Raw genomic sequence first — 12,488 nt, 5'->3', positions numbered from 1 at the left:
CTTTCTAGAATGTCATTAAAATCGAACCAAGAGAAATCCGATAATAATTATTATTTATTTATTTTATTATTATTTTTTCGTACATATTCCATATGCTGGAGCTGTATATTGCAGCTTACATTTGCTTTGCCGAAATGAGCTTAATTAACGAATGAATGGGCAATATGGCGGATGCACATACAGGACATTATAGCAAGACTGTTTCACTGCGCTTACGAAAATTGAAGAGCTTCTTTTAGTTAAGATGATTTGTTTATTTTTGTGCTTCAAGACTGGCTGGGCCGCTCTTTCCAGAATTGCAAAATTTTTGCTTTCGCCGATGACTTGACAATTGTGATCTCAGGCAGTTCTCATCCATCTGATCATTGGCTAACAAACTTAAAATTAATCCAGCGAAAACAAAAATGATGCTTTTTAAATTCAAGTTGGATCTCAGTCGGCCTCTCCAAGTCAAAATTTTTGGCAAGCGGCTCCCTATAGCCATCCAGAGGTTATTACCCTGGGGTTATTATTGGCCATAAGCTTCCTTCTATCCTCATCTGATTCACATGAGTACTAAAATCAAAAAATTCACAGGGTCAATTATTAGATTATCCAAGGGCAGTGGAGTCTCTCTAAAAATCATTCTTTCTCTACTATAATACTGTTTTCCTGCCATAGTCACCTATGCGGCAGGAGCTTGTTTCACCTGGCCACCAATTCCAAATTGAAGTTAAAACTGAATTCCATCCAGCGGAGCATTCTCCTATCTATTCTCAGAATCTGTAGAACAGTTTCCAACGCTGTAATGCGAGTTATTGCGGGGTCCCTTCCTTTGGATCTATTTGTCATCTATCGTGGCCTCTGCTTTCGATACAAAAAACAAATACCTTAAGAATTACTTGGTATCCTGCTAAACTTAAATGAAGATCCTAAAAAGGAGAAATCTAGATGCTGCAACCAGCTAATTAGAATCTGGCAGACCAGATGGGACACCACCCCACTTGGACCGTCTTACTCTCTAAATTGGTTAAACCCTGGTGTTCCTTAACTATGGAAACTTCCTTTCTGGTAATTGGACATGGCTCTCTCAATCAAAAACTATCAGTTAGGCTTGCATCACACCGATCTCTGCCGCTGCGGGAATACAGAAGAGATTGGATTTACCTACTCTTCAACTTTGCAATCTACGACGATCTTAGGGTGAAGCTTCGAAGCAACGTTCCAGATCTCTCTCTCTCTCTCTCCAGGGCGGGAGGAATTGCTTCTGCAGAATAAAAACCATCTCTTCAGAACTTTGCCTCCGAGGTCTTTGCTGGCAGAAAGAGAAAATCAACGCCAAATTAGCGAACCAAAATAGTCCATCATATACACCTGTGTGAGTGGGCCAACAGTTTGCTTCTCTGCTATCCTGGATGACAAAATACACGTATGTACTTTCAGAGGACACTGAGAGATTTCTGTGTAGTGTTGGTCTGCTAATGAATTAAGTATAACTGCACTAAAATTAGCTATATTTTCTTATGGGTCGTGTAGGCAAAAATTGTCATTGCACTGATCCTTAAGGACACCAGTTCGACTTCTGACTTATCATGGATGTGAAAATAAGAGTACTTATTGAAGACTACTTTTCTTCTTCTTTTTTTTTTTTTTTTGTTAACCAGCACCACTATCTCTTTTTTTTTTTTTTATTAATTTAATTTAATTTTATTATTATTTTTTTGTTAATCAGCACCATTCTTTTTTTTTCTCTTTATCCTAACTAGCACCAATGTTTTTTTTTTTTTTTTTTTCTAACCAGCACTACGGACTTTTATTTTCATTTATTTATTTTTTATTTTCATTTTTATTATTTTATTTTATCCTTTTTTCTTTCATAACCAGCACCACTTTTTTTTTTTTTTTTGTTTTTTCTTTCTTTTCCTCTAGAATGAGCCCCAGAGGATCCTGGCCACCTTTTGGCAACCCTAGGTGGGTCAGAGTCTATTTTGAGAGAGGAAGTGCTCTACTGGAACTTACCCACCTTCCCGTGGTGTGGACGAGTACCCAGAATCGTCTCTCCAGGTGACTGATGCTTCTGGGTAGCCAAGCGGTCAGAACATAACAACAGAATATACATACTACTCACATAAACCTACACCAATCACATTTCTGGCCATTTTACAGTTGATTCTGTTCTTCACAGCGAAATGAGGCGGAGTTAAACAGACGTTCCAGGTGCCGCCCTATACATATGTCTATTATTATATTAATCGCAGCAGAAATGTGAAATATATGTTGTATTCAATATGTTCAACGTATATTGCAAGATAAACCCATTAGTTTGCAATTATCTATCCAATATATTTGTGCTAATATATCTATGGGAATAAATTAGACCAAAGATCAGTTTCAGCATTTTTTTTTTTCTTGCAACGTTCGATTATTTTTGTCATCTTAACTCAATACAAATAAATTTAGTAAATTTTTAACATAAAACAGTAAGTCTACTTACTTTCTGCGATGTATTCCCAGTGATTTTCTCTTAAATCCACTGTTGAAACGGACCACTTGCCTGTTTCTGCGAATACTGCTGGCGTTACAGGTTGAACCTGTGATACTGAACGAACATCCCCAGCGAGACCCCAACCATCGGACCTTGCTCTCCTCATGCTAGTTAAATTAGCCTTCCTTCTGAGGTACATCCCACGTGGTTCGTACCTTCTACTCCTATTCATATTTCCCCAGTTCCTCTTCCCATACACTGAAGACAGGTATTCGAACTCATCGGATTCATTGCTTGCTAAAACCTCGTTCAGTTCGCCAACAGGATCTAAGGGTGTAGCCGCATCTAATTCTTTCACTTCCACCTCAATGGTCAGCTTTTCACCTTCATTCCGGGAGGCGTCATTGTCTTCGTCACCTATATTTGACTTAGAATTACTTTCATTTCTGTTCTCACCCAGCTCTTCCTCTTGTTCTGGGTTTGCGCTAGGTGGCGTCATCTGATCTTCAGCAGTATTAGTCCTGTCTTCTTCACTGACACTAGAAGCTGTTTTTTCAGCTTCCACTAGCTGTTCATTCTTTTCTCCCGTAGTCTCACGAGATTCGTCGGAAGCTTTATACTGGAGTTCTGAAGAGCTGTGTAACTCATCTCTTAGAGAAGAATTACTCCCTTCACCAGTTTCTCTATCCTCTTGGAAGCCATTTACGGTGAGTGAACTGTCTTGCGAGTTTAAAGTGTCTCTGTTTTTCTCTACATCCTGTTCGTCACTTTCCTGTTCCACTTCTTCAACTTTGGCTAACTCGTCGGTGACGGATGACCTCACAAGCGCATCGTTATCTAGTAACGTTTCAGGTGTTACATTAGATGACTCGTCGATATACTGGACTTCCTCACCTCTTGCATCTTCTCCTTCCACGGAGAGGATGTGGAGGTGTACAATTTCTGGTTCGTCTTCCTCTTCCCTCGCCATACCGCTATCTACGTACTCAATGAGGTCGCTAATGTTTTCGTCTTCAATGGGTTTTCCGTCTTCGTCCAGCAACGTCACAGTAGTGTTCTCGATCACAACCCCGTTCGAATCTTGTTCGACCTGGACATCGTAACCGACACCACCTCTTCCTTGTCGTCTACTGTGAACTGAGTAAATCCCCTTCTGATCCCTTTTATATTTTGTCTGGTCGCTCGTATCAAATCCGGATTCTACATGTGACTGCTGGGTTCTCATATGAACAGGTAAACGAGATGGTAAAGTATGATTACTCTGTCTTAGGCGAGTCCCAATCCGTCTTTGTGGATAATCCCTATCGTCTTCATCATTAATATCTCCACGAATGGCGTAGGTGGTGTTTGGTTTGGTTTCACCCAGGGCGCGGCTTCGACGTAACCTCGTAGTTCTGTTCTCTACCCAATTGGCATAGTTCGGCACCCGTCCGTTAGATGGCGACCGATGATTTTGAAGTTTTTTCCTCCTAGAAAGGAAAGATATTTATTTCTTGTACTACTACTGCTTTTTCTCTCTTATACTTTTTATAAATAAGAGTATTAAATAATTATCATTCAGAGGCTGGTTTTGTACATTAACAACATGAATGAAAAGTATTATACAAATTCAATACAAAAAACTATATGATTAAAAAATTCTCAGACAATATAATAATAATAATAGACTAATCATAGCTCGGAAAGGAGGAGGAAGGGCTTGACAGACCTCATCAAGCTAAGAAGAAAAAAATTGAGAATCTGAAGGATTACGTCTAGAAAAACACAGCCCACTCTACCAAGCCATAAGGAAGATAAACAAGCGGCATACCCCACTCAACCTAAGCGAGTATACGGAAGAAACGAAGATAGAAAAATGGTCAAAGAAGACATTCCATGGCAGACACTACCATGACCTCCATCAAGCCCACGTAGATAAAATTGCTTCCAATTCACGGTACACGAGCGGGACGCTCTTCCCCGAGACTGAAGGATTCATGCTCGCCATCCGAGATCAGGTAATCAACACCAGAAACACCAGATCAGGTAATCAACACCATCGTCAAGGAGCTCGGAGTGTCCGATGACACATGTCGACCATGCCACCTGGCCTCGGAAACGATCCAATACATCACCGCGGGATGCAAGGTGATTACCCAGACTGAGTACACTCGTAGACAGGACCAGGTAGCCAGGATAATACATCAGAAGCTAGAAAGGAAATACCAGTTTATCAAAAAAACGTGTACCGTACTACAAGTACGAACCCCAGTCAGCACTAGAGATCCCCAACTCACAAGCTGTACTGGGACTGCGCCATAATAATGGACAATACGAAGGGAGAAATAAAAAACCGGACATTTTCTTGACAAGAAAGACAAGGCCACCTACCTGATCGACATAATAATGCCCAACACCAGCAATCACCAGAAAGTCTCGTAGGTTTTCTGGAAGTTTCTGCTGATGGACACTACTATGTTGATCAGAAAGTACACATACCTAAGATAGGTCAGAGAGATGTTGCATACGGAACATCTCTCTGATCATCCCCCATCAGGGAGAAATAATAACATAATAATCATACTTATTATGCTACGTTATTTAAACATTATTCGATAATTTTTGTGCTTCTATTTAATAGAAGTAGCAAAATTGTATATCTATCGAAGACTTAGTGCTTCTATTTGATATTAAAATGCAACTTAGTTTTAAGCTATATTTTTAAAAGTACGCTTTAGATGCCCGTTAGCAGGACTATATTTTGTGTTTTCAGTATTGTCATTAACTTTATATTTGATTTTAATGAATTGAGTATGGCCTCAATTATCGAAGTGCAGCGATTGCGCTACTGGAGTACTATAAACAGTGTTTGTATTTTCACTGATATACTCGAAAGCCTTTTGAAGACTACTTTTTAAAAATCTCTCCCTACTTTCGCATCATAAAGTCAGATAAGAAAAACCAAAACTTTAATAATAACAAATCACCTTTGGAGGATATATTTTTTAATTGATAAACAGAGCTAGTTTTACAAATTGGTAAGTAAAATATAAATCTTTAAGATTGATATTAGTTTTGCACAGTAGCTACGCAATTGATAGGCATTTTGTCTATATTAAAGATTATTTATTAGGGAAATCTTGGATCACATTTATACTGTATTTTTTGGTTCATCTTTTCCTTTACAAGGTGGTGTAAAGTGTTTTTAAACTGACTGTTCCGACCGTGTATTCCATTTACAAATTTTTCAACTAGGTTAAGAAAGGTGAGGCGGCAGAGAAAACTTGTGGAGGGAAGAATGACTGTATGGAAAGATGATCTGTATCTAAGAGTAATAACTGATACATAAATTTTAAAATCTGCAGGTTGTGATCACTTAAAAGAATATTCAATCTTTACAATCTTTATTAAAATATTCTTGCAAATTCTATAGAACAGACTCCTGTTTATACATGGTGGACATGTCCGAATAATTGAAACTCCAAATATTTCTCAAAATGAGAGGAAACATTGGTAGATATGACAGGAGCGTAAATAAGTTGATTTATGTATCTGGAGTAAATCAATGTAAAAATGTACTCATATTTAAAAATATACAACGTCAAGAGAAGGATTTTACATGAAATTTAATACTAACATATATTTTGAATGAAAGGAAACCAATGAAGTTCGCCTTTTCCTTTGGTTCGCCTTAATGCGAATGATACTACGTAAATTTCAAAGCATCCTGTCAGCGAGAATGGCGTGTCCTTGTTCCATGTAGTCGAGTAGAGATTCTTAAAGTTGACTTCAGAGCCTTTTTGGTATTTATCGATGACCTGGAGGTTTCTTTCTCTCTCTCTCTCTCTCTCTCTCTCTCTCTCTCTCTCTCTCTCAGTAGCAGAATAATCCTTTTTCCATTTTTAACATGAGGGATGCACACAGACAGAGAATATTAAAATTAGCAGTACGTGAAGGGTTGCTGAAATGGAACTACACTAAGCTGGTAGCAGAAAGTGGCGGTGAATGACGCTGGTTAGAGTAACATTAGAAAATGAAAAGAACCACGATCTGTAATGGACTCCATGTATTTCTTTTTGTTAGGGAGAACTTACTATACTTTAAGCAAAACTGTAACTTGTGATAGTTTGGCTTAAAGTATGGAACCAGATCCATAATAAGGATGATGGATCATTCCATCACTCAATCCATTCAAATCCACATATCTTACACTATATTAAATCAGAAAAACACTTAGGAAAACCACATTGTTTACTGGAAATCTCTAGGTTTTCATAAGAATAAATAATTTGTTCTTTGAGGTTTCTTATCTTTTCATAAACCACAAGGCTTCTGTAACCACAAAACCAAAAGGACATGGCATTTCAAAAACTCAACCATGGGCCGAGCGTTGAGTGTCGGTGGTTCTATACTATGACAATATTCATCGATCACATGTACTCACCACGCCAAGATCTGAAAACAAAGGAAGGGGCCTTTTGAACTAGGTGATTAAATAACCCCAAATAATTCCCTTTTAATGTAAATTACAATTAGAATGTTAAAAAAAATTTCAGCAGAGAGAGAGAGAGATGTGAAAAAGTAAAAGTTCAGCAATAAAGCTGAAAACTGTAGATATTGGAATTTTTTATTTGAAAACAGAATATTGGAATTCTGTAGTTTCCTATAAATTTGCTCCGAAGGCTTCTGTTCTGATGAGAAACATACGTCTTCGACACTTGAATACATACATTTCTGCGACTCTGGAATACCTGATAATGAACATGTTCTATGTCAAGACTCCATATTGTATATGTTCTATATCGGGTACTAGATCGGGTTATGTTTTGCACTTTAACGAGCTTAACACATGCGAAGCTCCTGGTTCTTCAATTGGGGTAAGAACGCCAAAAAGTTAAATTTGTATAATATGTTAATTTTGGAATAATAAGTATATGTTAATTATGAAAGATATCTTAAATATTTTGCTTGTTCACTGATACAGACTGATTCTGTGAAAAACTCTTCTTGAGCGAAAGGTATGTCAAGGTGATTAAAAATTATAAACTAATCAGGGTTAATCGGCATGCATGAAATATTCAATATAATTTCCCTATTCTATTTCGTGTCATGTTCCGCTTGGCAGTTTTATAATTACGATAATAATTAACCTGTCTGGGATAGCAGTTGCTCTTCTTAGTATTAGTAGTGGCAAATGATGCAAGAAAGCAAGCTTATACAGCATCAGCGAGGGAAAAATCCCCTCCCATTACAGCTATCCATCCCCTCCAATAGTTTTTCCTACTTGGCATAGTTCGGTACCCGTCCGTTAGATGGCGACCGATGATTTTGAATTTTTTTTACTCCTGGAAAGGAAAGATACATTTATTTCCTGTACTACTACTGCTTTTTCTCTCTTATATTTATATAAATAAGAGTATTAAATAATTATCATTCAGAGGCTGGTTTTGTACATTAACAATATGGATGAAATGTATTAAACCAATCCAATACAAAAAAACTATACGATTAAAACCCTTATCATAGCTCTTTATATGATTAAAAACCCTGATCATAGCTCGGAAAGAAGGAGGAAAGGCTTGACAGACCTCATCGGGCTACAGAAGAAAGAAATTGAGAATCTGAAGGATTACGTATAGAAAAACACAGCCCCACTCTACCAGTTCTTGAACTTATTCAAGCTATCCACTTCCACAACAACAGATGGAAGCAATCGGTTCCAGCAATCGACCACCCGCTGGATAAAGGTATACTTCCGCGCATCTATTCTGCAACCGTCCTTTCTCAATTTGAATTTATGCTCCCTCATGTGTGTAGTCTGAGAAAGATTAAGAATGCCATCAGCATTGAACTTGCTCAATCCATTCAAAGCCTTAAACAACTCAGTCAGATCACATCGCAGGTGTCTAGTCTCCAGACGCTGCAATTTGCAGAACTGAAGCCTTTTCTTGGTAAGAGCACCCCCTTTGTTCTCCTCACTAATTTCGTTGCCCTTCTCTGTACTCGTTCCAGCAGCTCCACATTCTTCCTACAATGAGGCCTCCGGAGCCGTATGCAGTTCCCAAGTTGTGGCCTGACTATTGCCTTGCAATAATCACCTTATCCCTGCTAGCAGAATCCCCGTATATAATTGACAAAACCCCATGAGGTGTCCTGGCAGCCTGTCTGCATTGCTCAGAGAACTTCATATGACTGCAAGTCACCCTCAGGTCTTTTTCAGTTTCCATTACCCTGAGTGTAGTACAATATAGTTGGTATGTCACTCTGGGGTTACTGCTATCCATATTCAGTACTTTGCATTTTGTCAATGATGAACTTCATTGGACTTTTCTCAGCTTTGCCTAACTTTGCTAGATGCAACCTGAGTATCATATGTAAACTCGGACATTGAGCCTTAGACATTGTGTATTATTGTGAGCTCTAATCTTAATGGAAGAAATCAGAATTGATAATGAGGTCTGCATGAATATTAGAAAACACTGTTAACATAATGATTATCATTACCGTTGTACAATAGCCGAGTTGTCATAAAATTAAGATTTTTATATGTGCTGTTATGTCACAACGCGATAGACTTAGTACGGACTTAATTTTTCAGCTTTCCCTTAAAAGCCTTTATTTTGATTTATTTTTGGTAAATTACAAGAGTCTTACTTTTAAGTTCATTAACCGTTATAAATAAATTACATTTAGATGTTTCTTGTGCACATAGGGTTTTATTAGATAAGTAAATCTACGGCTTAAGAATTTTTTTATAATTAAAATGATGCAAAACTTTTAATCTTTCTGTTTTTTGTTAATTGTGATATCAATTATACATTTCTTTGGACTTCACTCTAACGCGTAGACATATCTCAGTAACGCAATGTTACTTTATTTGCTTCCACGGGTATTTTATTTCGATATGGGATTTCCCGCAAATATTAAAAAAAAATCTTATATTACACTTTATTTAAAAATGGTGTTTGCGGGAATTTTGGTGACTACCGATCTTATTCATGGTTTGATTGCACTGGCTAAAATTATGGTAGTTGTAATGGATTTTGATTTGATTTGATTTGGATTTTATTGGCGCATTAGCATCTAAGGCTATAATGCGCCAAGACCAGGTAATATATAAAAATTTATTCTCTCAGTGACCTAAGTAGTTAGGCCACCATGTCCAGATATATAATAAAAGTATATCAATAAAAGAAATAACAATAACGTATAAATTTTAAATACGAGTAAAAACCTTTATTGATTTAAAAAAGATAAAAACAGCAGACACATTGTCATTGTCGGATAAAATCTGACTGAGTGTATACGGCTCAGTCAGATGATTAAAAGCGGTAAAACGGATATTGCTAAAATCTGGACAGTCAACTAAAATATGTCTTATTGTTAAAATTGTGCCACACGACTCACACATAGGAGGATCATCAGCCCTCAGCAAAAACAAATGAGTCAAATGACTATGTCCTATGTGGGTCCGGACAAGAACAACTTCCTCCTTACGATTCCTGCGCAGACTAGACTGCCACGGTTCAGTTACAGGCTTTATTTGATATAATTTATTCGCAGTCTGTCTATTCCACGAATGCTGCCATTGGGAGTGTATTTTCTCGTGTATTATTTGCCTGTAGTCTGTATAGGGGACTGACAGGCAGCGATTATTATTGGGAATTGCTGATTTGGCTGCGGTGTCAGCCAAATCATTTCCCCGAATCTCAATGTGGCTGGGAATCCAGCAGAAGCGGATATCATATTCACGTTCACGGAGGAAGTGAATCTTCTGCTGAATGCTAGACAGAACTGGATGAGAATTACATCTCACGGTTATTAAAGCCTGTAACACGCTGAGAGAGTCAGAATATAAAATGAACCGTTGGTATTGGCATTCACTAATGTGATCCAAGGCTAACTCTATAGCGTGCAGCTCTGCAGTAAATATGCTGCATTCAGAGGGAATCTGCTCCGATGTAGTGCTGTCTGTAAAGACAGCAGCAGATCCCTTTGTAATGGATAAACAATAAATAGTCACCTTTAGGAACATGTTTTCTACATGCCGTCATGAATTTTTCTAAGGACCATCTTCAATTTGAAATTTAATAAAGGTTGATTTAACGCTGAGAAGATACGTGGCAGCAAATACTCTAATGGTGATACTGAGCATGCCTTTGATTCATTATTTAAGGTTTTTCTTAATAAATATTAAACTTTTTGGGAGTTGCACAAACTGCATTGAAATTTCATTTATTGATGTTATTAAGTGTGTGCGTGTGCGTAGCATAGTCCATAAGTAAGGAAACATGCTTGACTGCAAATAACAAGACTATTTTAAATATATGTTTTAATTAATGTTAGCACAACATAAAGAGCATACGTAAACTTAAAAATTTACAGCATACAGTATTTTAAATATAATTTCCGTTGGTCTTTACAAAATTGTAGTCTTTTGGGACACAGCGAAACAAAGCAAGGCAGAGTTCCTCAAAAACGATGCTCTAGCGGCAACCTGTGCTTATTACACTGGTGTGCAAAATTTAAGGACCTCTACAGGTTTTCACCTGTAGCTTCTCTTAGGAGTGGCCTGGATATGGGAAAAGGAACCTCGTGAGGTACAAAAATGATGAAGGAAACAACACCGAAACAACAACGGAAACAAAACGGTACAAATGCCATTTATTCAAAAATGGCAACATAGCACTGGCTGCCATGATACAGATGCATCACTGTCAAGGATGGAACAAAGGGAAGAGGTGGTCCTCAGTAGGAGATATGGCCACCCCCTAATGTCGATGCAGGCTTTGCACCGCCTGTCCATACTCAGAACAATGTTATTGATAAGTTCTTGCGGTAACATCGTCCATTCCTCTGTCAGCGCCATCTTCAGCTGGTGAACATTTTTGGTAGGTGTGGACGTGCCGCTAGGCGTCTCCCCAGAGCGTCCCATATGTATTCGATGGGATTTAGATCGGTTGAACGAGCAGGCAGGCCAATCCATACGAGCAATGTCCTCACTTTCCAAAAGCATATCAACAGCTGCAGTGCAACAGGGTGTGGCGCTATCATCCATAAACACGAACTCGGGGCCAATGGCACCTCGGAACAGACGCACATGGGGAAGGATTACCCCAGTACAGTAGCGTTCACCGGTTACAGTAACGCCTTCCAGTATCTGGAGTTGTGTACGTCCATCCAAGATAATGCCACCTCAGACGAGAACACCTCGACCGCCATATCGATCCCGTTCAGTGATGTTTGCGGGGTAATACCGTGTGCCAACCTCTCGCCAGATTAGCTGATATCCAGAATCGCTGCTGTGACTGAATCTACTCTAATCAGTAAAGAGTATCTTAAGTAAATATTTTATGGTTATAATCTTTAGAAATAGAGTTGGTCCTTAAGTTTTGCACACCAGTGTACTAAATAACTTATCCGTTAAGAAACCCCACAAAAAGTAATCAAAGGGTGTTAAATCCTGGGAGTATAGTGACCATTCAAAGGAATCAAGCACGTCGTATATCGACACGGGAACTTATCGTCTAACAATTCGCGGACAATTTTGCTATGATAAACCTTATATCTAATTCCTTTATGATTCTGTTTAACTTGTTTTGGGTATTTTCACTTCCAAAGTTCGCTTTCTTTGAGATTTTTTTTCTGACTTCTTTTGATAGCCTCGATTATAAGTTCCAAATTGATAGATGTCTTTGAGATACAATGTCTACCAGGTTTTGGTAGATTCCTACTTCATTAAACTTCTTATTCAGTTTGCTTTTTGATCTTTATTTTGGGTGGTTTAAGCACAAAAATTTCTTAAATTAGCGTACCGATTCTGCAGTATTGTGTACAATTAAAACGTTTTTACCCCAATATAGATTTCAAACGTTTTCGTGAAAGACAATATTGCCCGACTGGGCTGTGACCCTTGCGTGTTCATAGAAAATTTCAGGTTTGTAACTATATTTTTCTAATTTACAGAGGGCGTTGAAGTGTCGAAGGTGAATGAAGATGGCGAATATTTAGAGAATTAAGCACCGTACAGTCATTGAGTACCTTC

General features: G+C 38.1%; 1 protein-coding gene across 1 annotated transcript in view; it reads right to left on the bottom strand.

Moving 5' to 3' along the window:
* LOC150078461 (uncharacterized) overlaps positions 1–12,488 on the bottom strand; it is a 285,117-nt gene that overhangs the window by 104,787 nt on the left and 167,842 nt on the right. Inside the window, exon 8 of the mRNA XM_090384573.1 lies at positions 2,474–3,933. Coding sequence (XP_090240699.1) covers positions 2,474–3,933 — 1,460 coding nt within the window. The remainder of the gene's footprint in view (positions 1–2,473; positions 3,934–12,488) is intronic.

The sequence above is a fragment of the Mastigoproctus giganteus genome, chromosome 11, assembly GCF_048544385.1.
Source record: "Mastigoproctus giganteus isolate SK-2022 chromosome 11, ASM4854438v1, whole genome shotgun sequence".
NCBI classification, from domain to species: domain Eukaryota; kingdom Metazoa; phylum Arthropoda; class Arachnida; order Uropygi; family Thelyphonidae; genus Mastigoproctus; species Mastigoproctus giganteus.
This window is presented reverse-complemented; position numbering and strand designations above follow the sequence as displayed.